Here is a 27718-nt window from a genome sequence, read left to right as displayed (position 1 = left end):
TAGGCATCACTGTTAAACATTAATAACAGTATGCGTTATTATGGGGTTTATAATGCATGAATGTACTATGAATAAACTGTTAACGGTAGAGAACGGAAGAAAAGGACACACCATAAAGTTTTAGATAAAGTTTATAAATCAGAGTGAATTAAACATACAATCATGATAAATATGGATGTTAAAGGAATAGCTTACTTAGTTTACTTAACAACACATGTATGAGCATTAACTTACATAACAGACATGACAGTGAGTAATTTTACAAATACATTTTGCTGTGTACAAGTTATATCAATTTAATGTATTTTTTACAATATTCAAAGTAAACACGTGAATGACTTTACAAAGCTAGTAAAAGTTTAGTTTACTAAACAACACATGAATGAGCATTAACTTACATAACAGACATGACAGTGAGTAATTTTACAAATACATTTTGCTGTGTACAAGTTGTATATATTTTAAATGTAATTTTGCAATATTCAAAGTAAACATGTGAATGCCTTTACACAGCTAGTAAAAATCTTAAAAAATTAAAAAGCGAAATGCATTGAATAAAACTTAGTACAATTATAAGACGGATTGTTGTATCATTATTTTACTACAATTTAACCTGATTATTTTTCGCTAATCGACACGATATGTATTCATATGCTAACCATAATGTCTCACATTAGTTAAGTTGATGTCGATTTATTATAGCTCAATTATATTTAAGCAGTTGCGCATATGTAGCCACTCTGGAGTGATTTTCCGCTGACATATCAGTATCCGGCGTCTTCATATCTACCCATAAGCGGAGAGTAAAATTGCGAAATCATTTATTGATAAGTATTAACAAAAGAAAAGAAACGGAACTATTTATAACCTATGTGTATAAGTTGAAATGTATTGCACGATCCATTTTGGTCATGTAGACCTTATATATTTGTCGATTTGCACCTTCGATTTTTCTGGAGGAAAAATCCAAAGTCTTCAATTGCACGATGGCCAATGAAACCTTAATGTGCAGTTGTAAACAATTTCAAAGACAATTCATGACTGGGTGCCATGCCTCTGAAAACTCAATAGAGGCAACACTTACCACAAATCTTCATCGTGTTCCGTTTGTGCAGATTGTGCGAATTACCGGTATTCAATATCAAACGTCAAGTCATACAGTTCAAGTTGTCAATCCAGGCAGTTGAAGTTGAGCCACTGTATCCAGTTACACAGAATGAAATCATTGCCAGTGTCTTGTACATCTTCAGGCAACGTCAGAAGGGTCCGGAGACCAGAAGACGTAGACGCACCAGTATACGAGGTTAAATACGACGAACGCCCCTGGGAAAGCTATTCGTGACACGCGGTCAATTGTGCGGGCCAATGCGCGATTAGTTTTGAACATACGCAGCTGGTCTTTGAAAGTGCGTCTTTGTTGTAACAGCTGAAATTAAATAATAATAATGGTTTGGTTTTGTTGCCTTATTAGTGTTTTTCTGCCGAATTATAAGTACATTCTTTTTTTTTTCAAAACCTTATTTAAACATTTTCCAAGTGCCTATAACTTTGTGGGCAAGCTTATTCGATCAAGTAACACAATTGTCGCACACAATTGTGTTTACGTGTTACCATTAAACATAAAGCATCTTAATAAAATGATGTTTTTTCTATAGCAAATTAAACAAATTCTAGTGAGAATACACGAAATTAAAATATATATTGTTCGGAGATTTTGCGATAATAAAAATAGGACATAGAACTTTTCAAGACTAGTGTTGGTGAGTGTGTTGTTTTAACGTACATTCCCAAACTTTATATCGTATATATGAAGTATGTTAAGAGATCGGTCAGAGAAAAAAAGTATATGTAGGTGTTGATAAAGATACACAAACAATTGCTTAAGGTGTGTTAAGTTGTGTGTCTATCGACATCGATGCAAATGAATATTCATATGACAAAATCTAATTCGAAAAGGGGAAGAATTGACTAACGTTTATATTTGTTAACAACATACACGAATCAGTCTTATTACACACGCATTTTTTAAATTTTAAAATTAAAATCATAGTTCAAGTCTTAAGTTCAATTTGCTTTCGACAATTCATCAAACATTTAAATTAATGTGTTACTTTCATATCTTCGGTGTTGTCCTTATCGCCAGCCTGAGCACTTGTCATCGCTCCCTTGGAACTCTCGCGCCTCCTTCTCTCCACGCGAGATTTCACGTTAACGCACGCGAACTCGATAAGCGCCGCGAACACAAAGATAAGACACGTTGCCATCCAGACATCGATACCTACAAACCAAAAGAATAACCGTTACAAATATGTTCGTGTTTTTTTTTTTAATTTATCTTACAGTTAAATGATCAATGCTTTTAAGAAGGATAGATTTGTGTATACTATGATTATATTATTGATGTACATTATATACTTTTATTCGAAAGCCATTTTAAAATTAACTTATAAATATACATAAAAAAGACCAACAGTACAACTGTTATAATTAACGTTGATTTGCACAAGTTATATCAATACAATAAGCATATTTAATGGAGACTTGTGGGTGGCGATTTTCTTTTATAGAACAATCTATTATTCAAGTATGTTTTATCCCTAACGTAATTTTTTTAAACGTTTCAACGCTGTTCTTAAAAATCATACCTTAATATGCATATGCCAAAACAGAATTGGAAAATGAAGTAACCTTTGATATAAGACACTTTGGGAAGGTCCGCTCTGGCGCCACCACTCTGGGTGGTCATGGTGAGCACGGTGAGTAGTCCAAGGGAGATACGGGCGGGTACGGCCTCTATGTCGAGCCAGAATGACACCCAAGACAGAATCACGATCATAATGCTGGGAACGTACACTTGAATGAGGTAATAACCGGAGTGCCGAACCAGAGCAAATTGTAGCTTGATGCAGGTATAGTTCACTGAAATACAATACAGTAATATATGAGTGTTCAATTGCAGGTTTTTCTTGAAGAAAAATATGATCGAGCACAACTTCATTAGATTGACCAGGGAGTAGTGTAAGATTAATCGACCCATGTAAATGACAAACGGCGCATTATTCGCCTGGCTGTCTGTCTGTCGGATCTCGTTAACACAACATGAATGGTGCATGATTACAAATACATTATGGCACATGCTTGTCGTGGTAGTGTCTGAAGACAATCTGTTGCATTTTATCACATGTTTACATACCATTGTTTCAGTGTTTTTTTTCACCAACGAACACATCAGCTGATGGAGTATTATTAAAGACTTATTTTAATTCCGTAATATTTGAACATAATTGTGGTGTGAAAAAGTTTTAGACACTTCATTTTCATGTCACCGATTCAGAAAGAAGGAATGCATGCAACAGAGATTTAAAGATGACATGTTGGGAATAGTAATTAGACTTTTTATAATTTTCTTTATAATTTGCCAAAGCTGTTCTCGTGATCTCCGAACAATTTGGACGTATGCATCATTCTCTGTAGGTACAAACAACGCATTTTGAACTGATGTTGATGTTGTCTTCAAGTAAAAACTGTTTAAACGTTATTTGCTTTGTAATGGATTTCACATAAGTCAGCTTTCTATTTGTCCATAAATTTTATTGGATTTTTCGGAAATCTAGTACATTTCGGAATAAGTCTATTTAGAATAACTAAACACATTTATTCATTATCACTCATGCAATAAGATTGTTACACAGGGCGTAACTAATAATCAGTAAGTACCCATGCTACAACGCTCGTAAGTGTTATCTATAAGTAATTGCCACTTGCCAGCTGTAAGCTGTCAATCCAAGGAGAAGATAATCCACTATCGCTTTTCGAAACATCCCTTAGCAGTGCCTCTTTGCCGTCCTTTTGCATGACAAACACACCGTGTAAGAATTTTGACTTTGTTGAGTAAAATAAAAGTCCTTTAATGTTTTCAAACGACCTATATTGGATGTTACACAGGGCGTAACTAATAATCAGTAAGTACCCATGCTACAACGCTCGTAAGTGTTATCTATAAGTAATTGCCACTTGCCAGCTGTCAGCTGTCAATCCAAGGAGAAGATAATCAACCATCGCTTTTCGAAACATCCCTTAGCAGTGTCTCTTCGCCGTCCTTTTGCATGACAAACACACTTTGGAAGAATTTTGACTTTGTTGAGTAAAATAAATGTCCTTTAATGTTTTCAAACGACCTGTATTTGATGAACACATGTCGCACACAGAAAAGAATCATTAAAAGTGCGCTATTTGCTTAATTAACAGTCTTATTGCAATTCAAACGTGTTTGCATATTAACTTTTTCACGTTCAACAATATAACACTTCGCTGTCCTTTAACTGCATACTCAATATTGTTCTAAGACAAAATTTAACATGTAAACATGAATAAATATCTCAATTTTCTCTGGAGTTTTAAGGAAAGTCGTCTGACATATTAATATGCCCTCAAGGTATAGATATAGCACCTTATAGGTATACCGTGGCTATTTTCGCTTTACCTCCAACGTATATTTTGTCACACGTGAGCGTGTCCATGGCTCCAAGGTCGAACTGTGCGATGACGAGGTTCTCGTCTCGAATCACAGGTACAGGGTTCCATAGAAACACGAGATTGTCTGTACTGTAACCGTCTTGAAATAGAAAAAAAAACGTCGTGAGAATAGATTTCCTTCGACACACATGAAAATATGGAATGATATTATTCAAAATAAACATTTATGTTTAAAAGTATGATGACACATGCTTAGTTCTTCGTCATGCATGTTTTTGTTCAAAGAGGTAGATCGATTTGGTTTTGTTATAAGTCCTCCGTTCACTAAACGGAAATGCATGTATGCACAGAAACGCCATCTACTGTTGGGCCACTACTCACAACTTTCCATGATTACATTACACGTCTGGCTATCTAGAGGAAATTTCCTAAGGTCCATGTTGCATTTAAGGGTGGCGGTGATTCTACAAAAAAGTAAGACAAACACTTAAAATAAAAGGTAAGGAATGGGCTTAAAATGAAAAATCTTACAAAATCAAAGTTCACATGAAATACATCACTGCTGTCACTAATGAGAGGTTTGACCTGGAACGGCGCATACTCAATGTCACACATATCTATAAAAAGGCAATCAGGACGGGTATGAGTTAGAAAGTGTCCCGTGTTTAATTTTTTTCAAAAAACAGACGCTACATTTAAAATTTAATATAGATAATATATATTTTATGAATGTTGTCTATATTAAAACTGTAATTAACATCATTTAGTTACTTACATGAAATTGTTCGACACAATCGTTTGAAAATATAAATACAATATCATTGCGATCAACCTTTCTGCGTCTTAATTGAGATATTGAGTTTAACAGTACTTCATATTTCAGCTAGAGCCAAAATTGGTTCGAATCATAGAAGTAAGTTTATAAATGCTTTACGTAAACCCTAGTTTGTTGTATAAAGTGTCAATATTGAAAAAAAATGAATACGTAAATATTTACCGTATGCTATACTGAACCCGTCCCTCTGGGTAGATGTGCATCAGTTTATTTGGTACCGTAACTGCGTGAACGACCGCCCTCTTCTCATTGGAAATGAACAAGTCTGGTACCCAGATCTTGTCCATCATTCGAGAGTCCAGCTCGAGGGCTAACAGGTTGGGGAGCTTTTCGAATTCAAGTCGGGAGTCGTTCCATGTCTGATCCAAAAACATACCGATTGAGAAGTCCTGAAACAGTCATGATACTAACCGTATTGTTCAATAAAAAATGTGTAAACCGGCTTTATAGTTGTAATACCTTATAACCCGCAATGGTTAACAAAAGGGCCTTACGGCCATAGGTCGCTCACCTGACACGTGCAGGTAAAATACATATGATAAATATGTATTTTTTTCTGGTTTGATATCGTTTTGTTTACTTTGCACGACATATACAAATGCATATGATATATTCTGAGACAGTATTTGAACAAATTTCTAATTATAAAACCGCTCAGGGTGGGCCATATTCGACCTAAGGGGTATGATTTGAACAAACTAATTAGATGATCACCATACGATGTCGCGCGCTAAATACTGAACGCTTTACCCTTTGGGTTTCAGAGAAAATGAATTTTTAAAGTTATTTACTATGCAAGTCTACATAAATCATGTAACCCCCGGGGCGTGGTTAGATTAACACCGGGGGCATGATTTGAGCAAAATTAGTAGAAAAAAATCATGCCGTTTCTCGCCAAATATTTAAACCATTCCTTTTGCATAGAAGTTTTATATTTGCTAAATAAGTTTATTTTAAGAATTTGAAGCCTTGGGCGTACACAGTTTTGACACCAGGGACATGAAATCAACAAACTTATCAGATAAACGCTATAACATGTGACATGCCAAATATCGTACATCTGGGCATAACGGATTCTGAAAAAACAACAACAGTTTTTTTTTAATTTAAATAAACATAAATTTTTTAAATCTTTAAAACGCATGTCTTGTACATTTAATAACATTCTATATTAAAGAAAATAGCCATATTTTACAAAAAGGCAGAAAACCACAATCGTTCTATCACGAAATCCCATCGCGAAGTTGAAAACGTGTTCTACACACGAATGTACGATGCCTTCCTTCTTCAATCGCTCACATTCAACCGTTTCATTGCTTATCAAAAACTACCAGTGTATATGAATAAACATGGTTGAGTACCATCTAACGATGCTATTTACCAAACACCAAAGCTCTCAGGCCTGCGGTTTAAGAGAGTTTTTAATATAAAGTGTCCACTATAAAGATACCAAGAAAACAAATAATCCTCATGACAAGGCCAATTATGATTACCATTATTTAAATAAAAAATATAAATAATAATAATAATAAATATTGTAAATAAAAACAGTCCAGAATGGCCCATTAGACCCATTATCTTTGCGATTCTTGAGAAGAAGTCATTTACTATATAGGTCTAAATAATTCATGTGACACATTTTAATTATATAAGACAGAAAGAGACTTCTTCACACATTGTGGAATTTTTCAAAGTGCTGAAGTGAATGTCTTTAATTGCTAAATGTTATATAGAAAACGTTTTTAAACAACGGCACTACAACCAGTGACCCTGCGAGTGTTATGCTAATATCTAAAACACACGGTCATCTTGACTGATTCACCCTTATGTACATTCTTTGCTTCACATGAGTGATCCGGGTATTGTAACAAAATTTAACAAAAAAATACAGAACCGTACCAAATAAATAACTCTTTTCGAGTTTGAAAATCGTTATCATTTATTCAATGTCGAATGATGATAGTTCATAAATGGAGTTGTCTACGTCATGCTGTAGTGCTTTTTTATGGTTTAAATCTATGACAACACGCTAGATAATTGTCATTTCGACAAGCACATGACAAGTCCATATGAACTAACATACTGCTTGAGCGAGTTGGAGATCCGAATCGTATCAAATGACAGCACGAGTTCAATCAGGCACATATATAATAACAAAGCAGCAAATTCATGTATGGAACTTGCCGAACAGGTTGAAGAAAAAACAACAGAAGTTGAATTTAGTTAATTATTATGCAGTTTGAATTATTGAATGTATACTTGTTAATGTCACAACATTCTTTTTTCTACTGGAAATGGACTTAATGTATTACTTGATGAATATTTCTTTCATAGCTTTTAGTTGTAAGCAAGAATATAAAATCTTGTCCCGAACGATTGCGGTGTATTATATTACACAATACCTGACAACAAATTAACGTGTCTATATAGTTATGTATCAAAAGTGTTTCAATATATTACCGAATGTATTCTGGTTTGTTGTAAAAACAGCAACACTTATGCAATACCTAAAGCTCATACCTAAAAAAATATAACTCTTCTGATAATGTTTGTGGTGTTTCATTTCAAGTGAACAGAAACATAGTAATTCACATGGATCAATGGTATGTCTTGCTAATTTACCCGAGGGAACCGAATTGTAAGATTAATCTTTCTTGATAAACACACAGACTCATTTATATTTAAACACCTAGCGATATCCTTTGCTACAGAAATAAGCAAATTCGCCTTTAGATAATATCAATATTTTCACCAAGAAAGACGCATTCATAATAAATGAACAGTATTTTCATTAACATAGATGATAAAGATTGTGAATGTATGAATATAGTTTCGGCCATCGTATATACAGTTTGTTCATGTTTCCAAATATGTATTAAGCATCTTATGAACATGTTAGCGCAGACTTTAAGAAAGTACTACAGTGTTACCCATCATACCTTTTTATGTGTGTCATTTTGCATCCTGATATGCAGTGTTACATTTTTATGTATGGTCATTTTGCTCCCTTATATGCAGTGTTCTTTTATACTTTGAAACAGCGATAAAACGCTTAAATAGTTTCGTTTCTACAATATGTGAACAAGTCATTTAAACAGAATCATTGATTGAAACCAAAACATTAAATTATCAATTTAGATCAGCAAAATCTGTCATTTTTGTAACAAAAGCCATAAGGGCTCATAAAGCCAACCGATGCATTGATTACCATGCTAGGCTATTTAAATCTAACATATTGTCAAGCTGAACGTCTAATTTTAAGCTTATTTGAAACCGTTGTTTTCACGGATTGATTTATGATTTATTTCTATGGTAAACTATCTGAATGTATGCTACTTTAAAACGAGCAGTAAAAACATAAGCCATAAAATGTAAATACTCATTCAGGAGTGATCACTTTGTTGGACTCTCTGATGCTGCCAAACCATCCATTGTACAAATACCCGTTTTTGCAATAGACGCAATAATTCAGATTATGACTCGCTGTTTTTTTTAATGCAATGATATCATGTAATTATAACGACTACATGAATCAACTAAGGACTCGATTTACCATGTTGATAACAATTCCTTGCAAATGTGTATAACAAGAGGGCCATCAGGCCCTAAGGCGCTCACCTGAAAGCCAAAGGAACTAGACTATTCTGAAAAAAATGCAAGCTGATTCATGAAGATTATTTTGGACCAAAAAAGTGACTTTTAACATGTTTTTTTTTTATATTTGACCTTGTGACCTAGTTTTTGAGCTCATATGACCCAGCTTCAATCTCTGGCAAAATTTCATTGGGACAAATGTTCTGACCAAGTTTCATGAAGATTGGCCAATAAATGTGGCTAATATAGTGTCAACAAGTTTTCACTTAAGCCATATACGGACAACTGCCCCCCCCCCCCCCCCCCTGGCGACCATGTTTGTCAACGAACCATAACCATTTTCAAACTCACTCAAGCTATTGTTAGAACAAATGTTCTGATCAAATTTCATAAAGATTGAATAATAAATGTGACTTCTAGAGTGTTAACAAGGTTTTGTAGCAAATAGCCATTTAAGGAAAAATGCCACGCCCCCTTGCGGCCATGTTTTTTAACTGATCTCAACCATTTTTGAACTTAGCCCAGATATTATAAGTTCAAATATTCTGACCAAGTTTCATGAGCATTGGACCACAAATGTGACTTCTAGAGTGTTAACAAGGTTTTACCATACAGTAAAGCCATATAAGGAAAACTGCCCCGCCCCATGGCGGCCATGTTTTTCATTAAACTGGAACCATTTTCGAACTCGTCCAAGATATTATTGGGACACATGTTTTGACCAAGTTTCATGAAGATTGGACTAAAAATGTGACTTCTAGAGTGTTAACAAGGTTTAACTATAGCCATATAAGGAAAACTGCCACGCCCCCTGGCGGCCATGTTTTTCAACCAACCGAAACCATTTTCGAACTCGTCCAAGATATTATTGGCACACATGTTCTGACAAAGTTTCATGAAGATTGGACCATAAATGTGACTTCTAGAGTGTTAACAAGGTTTTACTAGAGCCATATAAGGAAAACTGCCCCGCCCCCTGGCAGCCATGTTTTTCAACAGACCAGAACAATTTTCAAACTCATCCAAGATATCGTTAGAAAAAATGTTCTGACTAACTTTCATGAAGATTGGACAATTAATGTGACTTCTAGAGTGTTAACAAGGTTTTACTATACACTAAAGCCATATAAGGTAAACTGCCACGCCCCCTGTCAGCCATGTTTTTCATTCAACTGGAACCATTTTAAAACTCTTCCAAGATATTATTGGGACACATGTTCTGACCAAGTTTCATGAAGATTGGACTAAAAATGTGACTTCTGGAGTGTTAACAAGGTTTTACTATATCCATATTAGGAAACTGCCACGCCCCTGGCAGCCATGTTTTTCAACCAACCAGAACCATTTCCGAACTCGTTCAAAATATCATTATAACAAATGTTCTGACTAAGTTTCATGAAGATTGGACAATAAATGTGTCTTCTAAAGTGTTAACAATGTTTTACAAAAGCCATATAAGGAAAACTGCCCCGCCCCCTGGTGGCCATGTTTTTCATCCAAACGGAAGAATTTTTGAACTTGTCCAATATTTTATTGGGACACATGTTCCCACCAAGTTTCATGCAGATTGGACTAACAATGTGACTTCTAGAGTGTTAACAAGGTTTTACTATAGCCATTTAAGGAAAACTGACACGCCCCCTGGCAGCCATGTTTTTCAACCAACTGGAACCATTTTCGAGCTAGTCCAAGATATTATTGAGACACATGTTCTAACCAAGTTCCATGAAGATTGGACAATAAATGTGACCTTTAGAGTGTTAACAAGGTTAATGTTGACGACGCACGACGCACAACGCACGACGCACGACGGACAAAAGGCGATCACAATAGCTCACCATGAGCACGTTGTGCTCAGGTGAGCTAAAAAATATATATGAGGCATGTGAGGCATTGATTACAATATCACATTATCTTGATTCTTTAGTATTGCCGTTTTTTACATTAAACATGCTTAGTAATGACTCATTAAACTATATGGCGTTTTGACTACAACGCAATGATAAAACATCAGCTGTAGAGAATAAGTATATCGACTCACCATGTTGGATTCACTGATGCTGTCAATGCTGGTGATATGAAGCTGCACTTGGACTTGAACTGGAAAATCTGAATATAACAATGTATCTATGGATTTTGGTGTTAAATCCGATAACTCGAAATGAATTATATCAATAGACAGCTTCATTAAAGCAACGCTTTCATGTCATTTTGTATTTAGATACAAAAGAATTTAGAATAATATATTGTTATGATTTCATCTTATAAAGCTAAATTCATACAATAGGAAAGAGTCACGCTTTTGGTTAACAAAGACAGCTTCACCATGACTTAACAAAAAAAAAACGTGCGCATTACTCGCAAAGAAGTAATTGAAATTATGTGCGCATTGCATTATAAGAGACTGAACAGCAAAACAACAATCTGTTTCTAATACCCATCGTTTGTATTATTTGTTGACACACAAGCCGCTACTGATTTCATGTTTGAAAGCAGTGGAACATTATTGTTTTGTTTGTTGGCTTAATTGTTCTCAACATGACGCTGTACGCAATTACTGTTATACCATTGTATGCAAGATATCTGCGTGATAGCAAATCAACTGTAATATATCTAGAATTAATTTATCCAGGTGGATCCCCACACAACAATCAACCGACATTATAAGTAGGTAATGATTGACAACCATATGTTGTCTCAGAACCATGCAGTGGTAAGAAATGTTTGCCTTGTGATAAGCTCGACACCCACACGTCATCTGAATTTGTATCATCCGAACATTCAAATATTATCAGCACACATTTAGAATATTGTGTTTCAAAGCGTAACTTTCTTTTCTATTGAGACGTTTTGTTGTGTTTCATGTACTTGGTTTATCTGCTGTTTGACCATCTAGAATGATGGTATATAACACATGAACACTCATGAATGGTTACTTAATTCAAACATTAAAGACGTGTAAGTAAATTGGATTTTTATGATATTATCAGGAGAAGAGTTCGTTAAAATAATGTGCAGCAAGAAATAAGCATCCATTTGTCTCATTAGTTTTAAAGAAACTTAAACATATCAAAGGAAAAAAATATTCAAGGACCGTACACCTGTGCAATTGCCTACACTAGTGATATGTAGCACCCAGAGGCACCCCTTGCATTTGTCGCAACCTATGAATATTTTAAAAGAGTTCCGACTGATGTAATCCACATTGATTTGTTTTTACCAACAAATCCCATTTGCATCGCTATGAATATTTTAAAAGCGTTCTGACAGATCAAATACTGATACATTAAAAATCGCTGTGTAGCACCCAGAAATCCAATGCCATTTATGGTCTTAGTAAATTAATATCCTGGCAAAGTTCACTTATTATGGACATGATGTGTGCGATAGTTAAAATCCATTGATTTTTACAACGACTGCTCCATACTATTCTTGTTACAAAATAGTCCAATGTCCGTATATCGGTTCTTCTTTACATTTAATGATTATATTGTTTGTTTTTCACACATTCGAATTTATTAATCAAAACACGTGAATTTATAAAAAAAAAGTAGATATGTAAACAAACTTAAATATTTGATCTCGGTGGGATGAAGTTAAATACCAAAGCATGTTCTTAAAGTGATCACTATTACAATAGTTTATATTGATAATGAATTGAAAGACAATTATTTGTTAATATTATGTAATTAGTTATTCCTTCGTCTCGACCTTTAACTTTTCTGTTGGAAGTCAACATGCAATGGGTATTTTTCTGTCATATGGTCACTTTTCTTTTTTTTCCAGCTGATGACACTTAAGTATCGTATAATTATGTTTAAAGTCATGATCTACATTGCGCAAAAGTTATAATACACCACGGACTACCTTAATTTACGTTATGATAGGAGAATCTCTTCACCATTTACTTTTGTACTAGTATTATGTACTGACTTCTCTTTTGGTCTATTGGTGTTTATGTGTTACTCGGAATTCGCAATGCTCACTAGAAATAACAAATGGCTTTTTTAGAAATTTCAAGTAGCTTATTTCAATCAGTCTTATAGTTTCTGAAACTTAAAATTCCAAATAATTTATCTAAGAATAGAAAACAACTTGGAGAAAGGAATACTAATTTTAAAAAGTTTTTTGTTTGAGATTGTATCACATCATTTGGTATGACAGTATTAAATCCGACCCATTGATAACGACAATATTTATTTAATATCGAATTTCTGCTTGATTGAAATGTTTGTGACGGGCATCATGGTCATAAAGATAAGTAGTACATGTCATAATATCTCAATACAGCATTTTACAGCCAATAATGGGCAATATTGGATAACAGTCCGTCTTAAATGTTGCAGACACGCTCATGATACAGGAAAAACCACAAAACTGCGCCTTCAATTGCTGAACGGCTTTTATACTCACGCAATAACTCTTTGGAATGGACCACTGACGAATACAAACTTATGTGATGGTGTCTAACTTTCCAATCTTAGACTTTATTTGCAGCCACGTGTGGTCATGTTGTCGAGCAACTGATTCTATTTTGTGTTACATAGTCTTATACATACATCAATTTAATAATATATAGTTTTTTATCGATCCGATTCTAAACTTCCGACTATAGGAGATATGTTATTACCAGCCCAGTCTAACCATCGAGGTGAAACTCACTTTTTGAAATCAATAATGTGTCAACATTTTGGGAATAATGATCCATTTCAGTAAAAGCTCCAGTTTTATGATGTATACATGCTTTCATAATGCGCTCATATAATTTGTCTCCTATTTCAATGTCTGTCAATGTCTGTAAATACTCATTACCAACACTAATCACTGACAAGCATTATTCCTTTATTATAATTATTGCAAATAAAAGCAGTCCATAATTGTTTAGTCTTCAAATACGTTCGGAAGAGTGGAGAAAATTGTAAACCTATTTATTTTAGCTCGATTGCAGTCGAAAGCCTAAGGCTTATATAAACGCTCTCGAGTCCGTTTCCTGGGCCTAGAACCAGTACTTGGTGTCTTTGGGAGAGATCTAAAGAACGCTCCCACGGTGGGGATTGAACCCGTGACCTCCCGGTCGCTAGGCGGACACCATATCCATTACACCACGGCGACCTATAAATAACATTTTCACATGCATTACGCTTTAGGATTGGAGGAAGCCATATTGAATGTAACTTCTGGTGAGATTTCAGCTTATAATGCATTACAGTCACTGTTTTTAAACTGAGAGTGAACCTCTATTGAAGTTATGTCATTTATTCTGCATACATGCGGTCGTCTTTACACTAATATAAATTTACGACGAATGTATTAAAACATATAACATGTGATAATTGTCCATAACTTTCTTTCATAAGGCCAATGTCCCTATCATGTACAGCACTTAATTAGAATTCTGCATGGTTTGCAGATATAAGATGACCATCGGTTGTCTGTTTTTCGTAGGTATGTGTGTTTATTTGTTTCGTGATGTTTATAAAATCAATAGAGGAATAATGAATCCACAGATGCATTCTCAAGGCAGATATTCTCCATGACATGGGTCAAATAGAGCTATCATTCCAAATTGCGCTAACACAATCAACTTTGAAATTCGCCCCGCAGTGATCATAAATAAGAAATAAATCATATTTATACCGGAGTAAATATGGTTCCCTTGGTAGGTATTACTGCCCTTGAATATGTACACAACGAGTGTAATATGACACATTGTTTAATTTTACAATGTGTTCAAATTGTCTTTAGTATTCATTACTTTTAGGTATTGCTCGTAAACGCCTTTATACACAATGCCGTATAATAATTCATGAATTAGTAATAATTAATTTGAACCAGATCGTCGAATATTACAAAGCGTGAAATGTAGATTTTAGACAAGTGAAAAATAAATCAATCTGTAAAAGTCAATGACGCAGTCTAAAAAATAATATGCGGTAGTTCATTTAACTGATATCGTCCAAACATTACTACTGTGGGTCACGAACAACATACCTTTCTGATTGCTCGTAAGTTACCAAAACTATAGTATAGTAAGCAGAAAGCTTGTGAAGACCAACAAATGAAACAAGAGGGCCTGAAAGGCCCAAAGTCGCTCACCTGAGATAAAAGAAATGACCTGTTCTTCAACAACAATGTGACTAAACTATTTTTATTTTTTCTAAACATTCATCATTTAAACTTTAGCAATAGTGCAAACAAAACAAACAATTCATATAGAAATACAGTTAATAAACTTTCAAAAGTTAATCATGGTTAAACAAGTTTTCGAAAACAATTATACACTTTCATGTCTAAACTTGGTCAACAGTTTGTGTTCAGTATGAGGCAAATGTCTGTATAAAGCACTAGGATAAACAAACAACCGTGATCACTATAATTGAATTCACTCAATTCACTTCACTGAACAAATAATTAAGAACTCACTTTCATTGTATTATTCACTTAAGTCTAATGTAAGACACTTTCAGAAAAAAAAACAACAGTTTAAATCCATTTCTTCGGCTTTGATTAATCACTTATAACTTGCGTTAATCACAACACACTAAGTCACTTTGATTAAAAGATAAGCTAAGATTTGTCATTTAATAAATTCACTATGTTCACCTATCACTTATTAAAAACACTATCTTGTTGTTGCATAAATTCACTAAGTCCTGGTCTTTATTAAATCACTAACTCAATATTTTCACTTAGAGAAAAAAATAATAATTCAATTTGCATAAGTAATCACTTAACTTATAATTGCACTTAGTTAAAAGAAATCACTTAACTTATAATTGCACTTAGATAAAAGAACTAAACTAACTCCACTAACTTAACATTCCCAGTTAGTGAAACACAGTAAATCATTAATTCAAAATTTTCATTTAGAGAAAAATAAGACTAAGTCACTTTTACTTGGTGAAATTTCAACTTAGAACATTAAATTCACCTCCATGATAAAACTAACAGTTGCTACATTAAACAGGTCTGGCAGATTAGTAATTTAATAAACCCAATCTTTCAATGAGTGGACTAACTCTTTCAACTTAGAGCCAGGGGGTTTAGCATTAGTCTTTCACATGTATACCCAGATGTTTTGGTTGATTAGTTCTTATGGGAGAGGTCAACAATGTGCCCGTCCCCTGATTCTGAAGTGTAGCAGGCATAGTAACATAGGTAAACATCCAATCAAATGAGAACACTGCTATTCTTAGCATCCAGGTAAAGATAAGCACTGATCAAAGATCATCACTGACCACTGATGTAAACTATCTGCATTTACAGAGAGTTTAAAGCATCTATTTCATTTCTTAAGAATTATCATACAATGAAAATATACCTGATCTATCAATAATGAGTTTATAAGTTATTAACTATCATCAATGAATTGTTAAGTTATTAAAATTGTAATTTAAATTATTATTGTAAAAATGAAAACAAAGTAACAATTTCAAGGCAGGCGTTACAATACATAAAGAAAACTGCCCCCCCCCCCGCCGGCCATGTTTTTCCACCCATCATGACCATTTTCGAACTCGTCCGAGATATTTATAAAATCGATGTTTACAAAGAAATTATGATGATTAGGCAAAAAATGTGACTACTAGAGTGGTCACAAGCTTTTTTTACTAAATAAATATAAGGAAAATGACCCCCCCTGGCGGCCAAGTTTTTTTACCGGTCCAAACCATTTTCGAACTCAACCGTCATATCCAAGAAATTCACAATCTGTCAAAAAACCTAATATAAATATTAGTTTCTGTTAGTCTAGAAGTTGCTTTAAAAATTTAGTTTATAAAATAAGTCTAACTTAATCTAAAGAACACAAGTTATGGAGAGTGGAAAACTCCAGTTACTCAAATGTAAAAAATAAGAAGAATTTACAAAAGTTAGTTCAATCAAAAGAGTCTTTATAATTTAGAAAATGCCAAATAACAAGGTTGCCATGGAAACAGTTTCATAGCACAGTAATCTGCTAGATACACCAAAACACAGTAGGTTAACTTGGCTTATCAGTAAAGATAAAAGAAAAGGCTCTACAGTGCATTAGTACATGTACATTTATTTTATGAGATAGGTTTATTAAATTGCATGCAAATACTGTCTTTATGTATACCACAGTTTATGAAAGAAGTCCCATGTTTATACAAGGGAGTTAACTATTACTTAACTATTAGAAAGTATGTACAGGTTATCTTTCTTTAACATTATGGCTTATCAAATCTAGACTGTTTTCACTATATACATATTGAGAAAACTACCCGCCCCTTGGCAGCCATGTTTTTCAAGCAAAGGTTACCATTTTGAACTCATCCAAGATATCATTGGGACAAATCTTCTGAGCAAGTTTTATGAAGATCGGAAAATAAATGTGGCCTCTAGAGTGTTAACAAGGTTTTACTATAGCTATATAAGGAAAAATGCCCCGCCCCCTGGCGGCCATGTTTTTCAACCAACCGACATCATATTCAAATTCGTTCAAGATATTATTGGAATGAATCTTCTGACCAAGTTTTATGAGGATCGGACAAAAAATGTAGCCTCTAGAGTGTTAACAAGATTTTGCTATAGCCATATAAGGAAAAATGCCCCGCCCCTTGGCAGCAATGTTTTTCAAGCAAACGTTACCATTTTCAAACTCATCCAAGATATCATTGAAACCAATCTTCTGACAAAATTTCATGAAGATTGGAAATAAATGTGGCCTCTAGAGAGTGAACAAGGCAAATGTTGACGTCGCACAACGGACGACGGACAACGGACGACGGACAAAAGGCGATCACAAAAGCTCAACATGAGCACTTTGTGCTCAGGTGAGCTAAATACAGCATTTAACTCCTATGTATAAATGATGAGCATTGGGCACTCATGCTATTTTGTTAAAAATGAATGACAGAAATGGCTAAGAATGAAAACAATATACGAAACGGACGGTTGTACTTTATCCTTACCTTCTTCATAATTGGGTGGTATCCTTGGGTCATAGTTAACAAGCAGTCTGTCCAGGGTTTTCTGCCTGAAGAATGTGTAAAATATGTTGTCGTTTAAAAAAATCGAGGAGATAAGCACAAAATTATGATAGGTTTTGTATTATGTAACTAAAGATTGTTTTAAAATAAATACTAATTAAAGAAATTCTGTTGACATTTCAAATCAAGGACTTGCTTTTAACAATATGATGGACATTTTCAAAATTATAGTTAGTATGTCACTGATACGAACATATTTGCATACACGTGAGCATAAACACCGACGTCAGAAAATGTTAATTTTAGAAGCTATACATACGCTTAGTTAAATGTATTATAAAACATCACCAAAGGACACAGTAGGCATACAGTCTTGAATATATGCACACATGTTGTACTTTAGAAGAAAGTGAAGCATAGAATCAGAAAGGAACATATTGACCTTTCCGATTTAGCAAGAGACCTTTCACCCGCTCCTGTTGTTTGATCAACACCAAGTGCAGATATGTCATGTTGGTTTACAGTTGATGGCAGTGACCTCATTGCGTGATGCGTAGTGGTTCCTGATTGGCTGATCGAGGTTGCCATAACCACGGTTAACAACATATATGCAAATGACCCATATGACCGGTTTCGTAATTGATAGGTCAACATATCGACTGGATGGTGTGGCAGTCTACAAATGAAATCATTATATTATTTTGTGTGTGTGCAAAAATGTGTTTCCAGGTTTGCCTTTCTTTGTAACGTTTTTTTTTTGGTGCGGCTTGAAACCGCTTGAAATAGCGAGATTCACATTGAAACATGTATTATGAATATTGCTTGACAACAATTATAAAAAAACAACAACACACACGCTCATTCCTTTTAACAGTGATACAAAATGACTGTATGCTCCTTTACCAAGTGTGTTTCCTTCTGAATTATAATGTTTATAAAATGAAACGTTCCAGAATATCGGTAATTTACTTAACGTTATACATTCTTCTCTTGTTTCTTTTAACAACATTTACAATAACAGCATTATTTAGTCATTTTAATAATTCGTTATTTAGTATAATAGTTCTTTTTCATGTTTGTTTGCTACCATTATCTTTATAACAATCAAATACACATCTTAGATCACGAAAAGGCAGGCAGAGATTCGACTAGTATAAAATAAAATATTATTCGAATATTCGAAAACAAACCAAAACATAATAAATAACATATTCACTCTGACCATATTTGCATCCTGTAAGTATTCCAAGGTGCATATTAATATTGAAATGCAAATAGTTAGTGCGAGCAGTGCCATTGAATATTTATAATTAAGAACAAGAAATATCTTAAAACATGAGGGCCATGGGCCCTAAGGCGCTCACCTGAGACCCAAAGGAACTTAACTATTCTGGGAAGGTGAAGTTTAAAATAATAAAAGTACTTCATGAAACATAAATATCATCATAAGGTTTACAAGAAGAAATTCGCTCGCCCCTGGAAACCATGCTCTTCAGAGCACCGGAGCCATCTTTAAAATAAATCAAGATATTATAAAAACATATGTTCTCAGCATGTTTCATTAAGATTGAACTAAAATCTGACTTTAATATAGAGAGTTCACAATGTTTCACTATAGCAATAATAAAGAAATCTGCCACCAACCTCAGGGCCGGGCTTTAAAACAAACTGGAACTATTTTCAGACTCACCTTGCAATGATATTTCCAATTTAAACAACAATCAACCCTATATAAAACACAAATCTTTGATAATCACACCAAAACTACCGACCTGACATCAATAAACTGTGTGCCATAACAATTTGTGTTCCCCTCTTATCAGTCTGAAGGTCTTTGATGTGAGTTCCCAGCTGGGGCCTATTTCTAGGGACTAAGGGCTTTTAAGCTGCAAGCCTGTTACATCACATTAGCAATTCAGGCACAGTAAATAGAGAATTAATTTGTTGCTGATAAGCAGGTGGATGAATGGGATCAATGAAGAAATAAGAGTGCATTCCTGACAAGCCATGCATTCATGATTGGAGGTCAAACAGAATTCAAGTTATATACAGTTGTTTCTCCCCTAAGTAATTTTATGTGAAATCAATTATACTACTTAAAGTTTTGAGAATATTTAATAAAGATTTTTCAGATGGCAAAAATATGTTTGTTGCACTTCACCCCCGCCAATCATAAATATAATTTTCCTCTTCAGAAAGGAACTAAATAAATTAAAAAAAATCTGGCAATTGAACTGTATATCTTATCGGCAGAATTAATATTCAGATGACTGCATGGAGATCATGAATATCATAATATGCATACATTTCATTCAACATTTACATTGGTAATTTCATAGTAGAGTGTAAACACGGTTACACTTTTAAGCCATTTAAAGCCATGTTTCAACAGAACGCAACCAAAGGAACTCGGCCTAGATATCATAACAAGATATCCATAAAACCAATGTTTTGACCAAGTTTCATGATGGTTGGACAAACAATGTGACTTCTAGAGTGTTCACAAGCTTTTTTACTATACAAATATTAGGGAATCCCCCCCCCCCCTTGCAGCAATGTTTTTTTACCGATCCGAACCATTTTTTAACTCAACCGTCGTAGCAAGGAAACAAATGTTCTGACCAAATTTCATAAATATTGGGGAAAAAATGTGTCTCACTAGACTGTTCACATGTTTTCACTATATACATATAGAGAAAACTGTCCCACCCCCTGGCGGCCATGTTTTTCAAATGTTCACGACTAATATCAAACTCGTCCGAGATATCCACATAACCAATGTTTTGACAAAAGTTCATGATGATTAGGCAAAATATGTGACTTCTAGAGTGTCCACAAGCTTTTTTACTATATAAATATAAGGAAAAATACCCCCCCCCCTAGCGGCCATGTTTTTTACCGATCCAAACCATTTTCGAACTCAACCGTTGTATCCAGGAAACAAATGTTCTGACCAAATTTCATGAAGATTGGACCAAAAATGTGACTTAAAAAGTGTTCACATGTTTTCACTATATAAATATTGAGAAAACTGCCCCGCCCTCTGGCGGCCATGTTTTTTCACCGATCTGGACCATTTTTTAACTCATCCAAGATATCAATTAAACCAATATTTTGACCAAGTTTAATGATGATTGGGCAACAATTTTGACTTCTAGAGTGTTCACAAGGTTTCTCTAAAGCCATATAAGGAATTAAGGAATATTGCCCCGCCCCCTGGTGGCCATGTTTTTCAACAGACCGGAACAATTTTTGAAGTCAACCAACATATCATTAATACAAACATTTTGACAAAGTAACATGAAGATTGGGCATCAAATATGACTTCTATAGTGTTCACAAGGTTTTTCTTTTGTTTGACCTAGTGACCTAGTTTTTGATCCAGCATGACCCAGCTTCGAATTCAGTCGAGACATCATTGTGACAAATGTTCTGACCAAGTTTCATGAAGATCGGACAATACATGTGGCCTCTAGAGTGTTCACAAGGCAAAATGTTGACGACGGACGCACGACGGACGCACGACGGACGCACGACGCACGACGAACGACGGACAAAAGGCGATCCCAAAAGCTCACCATGAGCACGTTGTGCTCAGGTGAGCTAAAAAGATATACGGCGTTGATTGTGGTTGGATTTGGTGAAAGGTTAAGTGTTCAATTAATGAGATCAAAGATAGCCAATGTCTTTTTCTGTGCAGTTCTTAGCTGCATGACACGCAGTACGGGATGTTACGTGGTGTTTTCGCGGCTTATTTTACATGATTACATATTGCTGGTCATAAACCTTTGATACAAAACAGAAAACCCAAAGAAGAATGGAAGTGAAATTAGAACTTTAAGTCAACCGGCCACATGCGAAGTATCCGTACATATTTTAAATATTCAAACGCGCGTTCTTCGAACAAACCTGTTTTAGTGGTTTGTCGATTATTAACAGTATCGAGAATCATCGCGTTCATGCTTAATACATTATTCAATATGGTGGGATAATTCTTGTTAAATTAATCAAAAATATTATTTATCATTTTATTGTTGAAAACACATAAAGAATCTAGTATTGACATACCATAATTATATTGCTGAATATTCTCATTTAACATATTTCTGGTCTAAAGAAAATTCCACAGTCCAGGTTATATGCCAGATTCTTGAGTCAGATAGACTTCAGCCCGTATCAGCAATACAATAATGGTCTGGAGCTGTCAATGAGATAACATGCTGAGATTGACCCTTTGAGAAGGTTAACCCGAGAAAGTGATTTATTGCTGCTGTTCACGCGATTGCATCTATATTATATAACGATTTTTTCACTGGCCGCGAAGTGACCCTGATACTGGCGATGGCAATCCTCTGAAAATAAAAGGTGCACGCACTTGCTGCATTGATGTCGAGAGTTGAAAGTAAAACTGTTCTATCTATCAAGCCTTTTCATTAGAGATAAAATTGTTTCATGCAGTAAAACAGTGTTACAAAGACGCGTCCATGTTTCCAATGTTCTGGTGGTATGTTCAAATCAGCCGTGTTTTAAAGACGCGTCCATGTTTCCAATGTTCTGGTGGTATGTTCAAATCAGCCAATTGAATAAATGAAGTGTATTCATTCGTATCTAGCCGCGGGAAATTTTATTTGAATTTTATTGGATGCTTACAAAGGTCAGTTAAGGTGAAAAGCTGGCTTATATAGCTATGCCGAAAAAATAAGTTCCATTTCACGAGGAAACTGTTCGGTAATGATTTCATTTTTATGTAAGATTAATCTCTTTAATTGGTTTTAATGCAATTGTAAGTATCAATTTTAAAGTATAGAAGTAGTGTATGCATTCATTGTGATTTTTAATGTATTTAGCATATATTATATAATATAATGTTGTCACTCGTTTATTCGGTGATTTATAAAGCAGAATGATATTCACAATGAAGCGAAACAAAATAACCAAGACAGTTCAACTTACGTTCATTTTTTTTAAATCAGAATCAATTGATACACATGGCCTTGATTTAACTAATTGAGTCGTGTTCTGAGAAAACTGGGAATAATGCATGTGCGTAAAGTGTCGTCCCAGATTAGCCTGTGCAGTCCGCACAGGCTTATCAGGGACGACACTTTCCGCATAAATTGAATTTTTGCTAAGAAAAGACTTCATTTAAACGAACAATGTCATAAAAGTGGAAAGTGTCGTCCGTGATTAGCCTGTGAGAACTGCACATGCTAATCTGGGACGACACTCTACGCACATGCATTATGCCCAGTTTTTTCAGATCGCAACTCAATTGTAATCACGAAGGCATTAATAAATATTAACATTTCGAGAGCCGTCAAATGATAGGGTTATTACAGCGAGGGCGTTAACCCAAGAATCAGAGTGAGATGTTTAATATACAGGCATCAGAAGATCATATAGTTGCTTATTTGCTTATTTACCAATTAATAACGATACAACAAACATAATAACGATTTAAATAGGATGAATATGTGTGCAAAAACATGAGAAATACATATGAAAAACGGTGTGCTCATGTTCAAGACTTGTTAAGCTTTATCTATCAACGGCACATACGGAAGAATCATTGTCCCATTTAATATTTATTGAGTACAATAATCTCTTAAACCTCAACTATACATTATGGAATAAACGGTACAGTACACTTACGCATGTGATATCGCTATGTCAGCTTTGTTACATAATGTCTCTGGCAATGATCCATAGCTGAGACCAGCAATGTGGCAAAGTTATGAATTATTTGTCCTATTGATTGTTACAATGTGTTTTTATACAACTGTAATAATTTTCATTTTTAAGAAATTTTATTATAGAATTGCAGACAAGACATATGGCTAGCGTCGGTTAATATTTGTGCATGCGCTTAGAGATAAACAGGCACGTGGTCAATAAATTAAAATTATCACTATGTTGATTCAACGGTAAATTCTGTTTTACTACAGCCTAGTATAAGTAAACTGTTTATTGTACGTACTATGGGACCCTTTTAACCTAAATATAGTGTATTTATTTGTAACTTTGGACTTGGTTTCACCTAAATACAATATATGTATGTCCTAAGGCCTAACAGGACTGTCAGACTCAAGAACGTTCAGATGCTATTCTGAGACAACAAATCAAAATTAAAACTAAACAATCATTTTCTTCATTGGTGCTATTCAATAAAATAAATATTTAAGAGATTCAGGCTCCCTCCACGTGTTCTCTATTTTTTTAGGATGCTTATGCAAGTGTTCTACGGTGTGCAGATAAGAAAAATATTTTAATCGTACTATCAATGTGAATTAAAGCAATCCTCTAGTGATGATTCTAATCGTATTATGAGTAAGTAAATAGCACCAATCTCTCTTTCACTTCATACGAAAACATATTACGACAATACAATAACAATAAGACAGAGGGGTAATCACATGACAAACAAGATGGCGAATTCCAGGTCCTGCGAATGTTCTTATCGGGAACTGTATTTTTGTGACCCGCATATAAATTTCGTAGCGAGTAAAGTCGATAAAAAGAGAGAATATTAAAGCGACATAAACGCTTATCACTTTCTTGTCTTTATGGCTGAAAAATGAGCGACATTTTAACGATAAATACAAGTTATCCGCATGGACGTTACCATCTTGTTTGACACGTGATTAACAAAGACCAAATAAATCCTCAAACGTTGTCCCAAAAAATACTTCCCTGCAGATTAAGGTCTTTCAGCGTTGAAAGGGACCCATCAGTGACATAAAATGACACATCTTATACAAAAAGGATGTTTTGGAGAAAAGTGATTTACAATTTTTTCGCCAAAAAAAACAACAAATGGCATCAAGCTGCATCGCTTACGTTTATTGTTTCATGTATTCCTTAAGAGTTAAAGTGACCTTTTCACAGAATATGAACTAAACTGCTCCAGTAAAAAAACAAAATTAAAATTAATGAAAGTTATTATAAACAGAGCTCGAACCCCTGAGCCATGGAGTAAAAGTCCAGAACTTAAATCACACGGCCATCCAAGCTCATACAGTGAGCGATGTATTTTATACTTTATATAAGCAATCCTTGTAATTTCACAAAATATAACGATATCAACAGAACTCTTCAAATTATTCATTCGTTTCGCGTTTGTAACGCTTTAAAATTTTCATGTTTTCAAATCATCAAACGATGCAAGTAATGGATATGTTCGAGGATAGAAATTGTTCAGTATTACTGATACCTCGAAAATATCAACACAACAGCGAAAATTTGCAATCTGAAAAATGTGTTTTCAATTTTGTCAATTTACCAAACGTGAAAAGGTCCCATAAAGACTAATTTATTTGTTGTTTACGCACTTGCATATTGCTAATATTTTGTTTTGTTGTTGTGAATGTTGTCACGTTTAGAAAGCCGTTGTAACCATGCACGCATGTTTATATTCTTAGCATATAATAATTGAAAAATACATAACTATAAATTAAATCGCCGTTAGTATATCGTGCAACATGGATATAAAATAAACAATACTCACCGGTATGAAACCAACAAATCCTAGGCTTTACGGTTCACAACTTCTGCCACTAAACGTCAGTTTATTCACAAGTATATCAGTCAGCATACGCGATATCACTGCTCAAACTTTTTCCCAATTCTTCACAGAGCAAACGAAGGCAACGCTTCAATTCCTGGCAACGCTCGTATCCCTCGCCTTCTATCTGTAATTTACTCTCCGCTTGGGGGATATTATTGGTATCACGTAAAGTAACACTAACGGTATATACAACTCGATATATAATAGGCCTATCTTCTTTCCAAACACACATAAACAACACCCATGTTGTATGATGAGCCAGAGACGCATATATTGAGGCTGCTTGTGCACAGAGTTTCAAAACATACTTGCATGTCATAAATCAGAAACACTTATAATAAAACTTGTCATTTATGCTGAGAACGTTTGGTGTACATTAAACCCATTTATGCCTAGCGTCCTGAAAAAAAGGACATTGCAAACAGCGTAGACCCAGATGAGACGCCGCATAATGCGGCGTCTCATCAGGGTCTGCGCTGTTTGCTTAAAGAAATTTCTGTAAGAAATATTCTAAATATAGAAATAAATATACCAGACACCCCTACTTTTGGAAATAAATTGATCCAATTTAGAAGGATGGGAGAGTCCACTAGGCATAAATGGGTTAACCAAAGTGGTATTCAGTGCATGAATACATGATCAAGTAAAATCAGTAGTAAATCTACCGTGTGCATCACTGGTTTAAGCATAAAAATGTTGATTTAAAAATAAACCACAAACGAAATATGTAAATCCGTTTACGATTTAATACTGATTTAACATTATATTCTTCATCAAAATGGCAGCCGCCAACGAAACGTGACCTGAGAGGGAAGACCCCACCAAGGAAAATTATGTGGCCATGGCGATGCACTTGTGTCCATTCTTCTGAATATAGAAATTAGGGCCTTTATCCTAGCATGTGCAAAACATCAACCAACAACGTATACAATATACATATGCAAATGAGCTGACATATAAAGTATAAAACTGATAATGCTCGACAGAACGCATTAAGCTCCAACAAAAAAAAGCTAAGAAACCATTATATTTTGAAATTATATTTGAATTCAAGCAACTATTAATGTTTTCTTTTTTCCTGCATGCATGCTAGGCATGTCGTTCTTGTGTGTGTGTGTCTCAATTTTTACAGTGGTATGTGAGCTACAGTATAAATTTACGGCTGTGGAATTTTCTTTACAACGTAATAAATGATCTCTCAATTGACAATTTACGAGGATTTAATTTGATTCCAAGATGTTCATTTACATCTGGTGAAATTATCAGTGCAACATGGTCACTTTAATAAAAAAAAAGATGTAAACGACGAGGCTTTATATTAATAACACAATATTCTATTTATCTTACAATATTTATAAACATTATCATTGTCAAGACAATTAAAATATTAGCGTTAAATTATGAAAAAAAAAACATAGCCAAAACAGGTCTTCTTAATAGAATCCAACCTTGAGTAGTAATATCAAAAGTATTCGTCCTCTTTCCAGGTTACGCCAAGCGAGGAAGTCCTCAACACTTCCATGCAAAAGGAGGGATACAGGACAGACTAATGTTAAATCAAATTTAATCAGCATTCCAAACCTTCAAGTATAACACAAAAAGGTTTTGTTCAAACTTCAATTATAGTTTCCCCAAAATAAAATACCAAAAGCAAAGATGGCTGCTGTTTTCAACTAACTAAAGTGTGAACCCCTAGGTCAATCTTTTACTTTTTTTAGTTTTTACTAACTTGCTAATAGAACTCTGCTGGCTCCTGCTCTAATCAATTATGTTGTGGATGTATTAAATGTGTCTATGATCGTCTAGTTTTGTTTGCTTCCATGATTAGTTAAAATTCAGCACGCGGCATACAAGATACATTCGCTTATCGCAATCCTCCATATGCATCGTAAAACATTTGCTGTACGCAGTAGTGAATGGACCTTTAAAGCAAATGAAGCACTGCGACATGGGTGCACAGATGAAAAAAACAGCATTACATATTTATGAAAGTGCTAGAAATGTAAAAGCGAATTCGTGTGTAATAACTGTTGCGCGAACACACACATTCCTAGTGGGGATCTCATGATGGAATGGTTAATAAGAACTTGATCTTTGGGGTGAATGCCCATTCAGTTCCAGAAATAAAGAGATTTCGTCAGTAAGGGTACCGCATTTTAAAGATATTAAAGGGAAACTTAACTTGGTCACCAAACATACGTATTATTACCAAGCTCGGGGCCAGTTGTTTCGATCTGAACGAAAGTGCTGAGATCTTATTATCATACATTGACTGTTATTCAATAAACTAGAGTAAAA

General features: G+C 34.6%; 1 protein-coding gene across 1 annotated transcript; it reads right to left on the bottom strand.

Moving 5' to 3' along the window:
* Positions 1–115: 115 nt before the first annotated feature.
* On the bottom strand, positions 116–25524 carry LOC127879805 (glycine receptor subunit alpha-3-like). Its single transcript, XM_052426856.1, has 10 exons — positions 25361–25524; positions 18299–18532; positions 17839–17903; positions 10947–11014; positions 5474–5700; positions 4858–4940; positions 4484–4615; positions 2689–2919; positions 2112–2278; positions 116–1426 (listed from the first exon to the last, which is right to left on the bottom strand). Exons 2-10 carry the CDS (start codon positions 18508–18510, stop codon positions 1247–1249), a joined length of 1365 nt encoding a protein of 454 aa, XP_052282816.1. The 5' UTR covers positions 18511–18532; positions 25361–25524; the 3' UTR covers positions 116–1246.
* Between the last annotated feature and the right edge of the window lie 2194 nt (positions 25525–27718).

This window comes from Dreissena polymorpha, chromosome 4 (genome assembly GCF_020536995.1).
Source record: "Dreissena polymorpha isolate Duluth1 chromosome 4, UMN_Dpol_1.0, whole genome shotgun sequence".
Taxonomy (NCBI): domain Eukaryota; kingdom Metazoa; phylum Mollusca; class Bivalvia; order Myida; family Dreissenidae; genus Dreissena; species Dreissena polymorpha.
The sequence above is the reverse complement of the archived record's forward strand: the minus strand, read 5'-3'. Positions and strand labels throughout refer to the sequence as shown.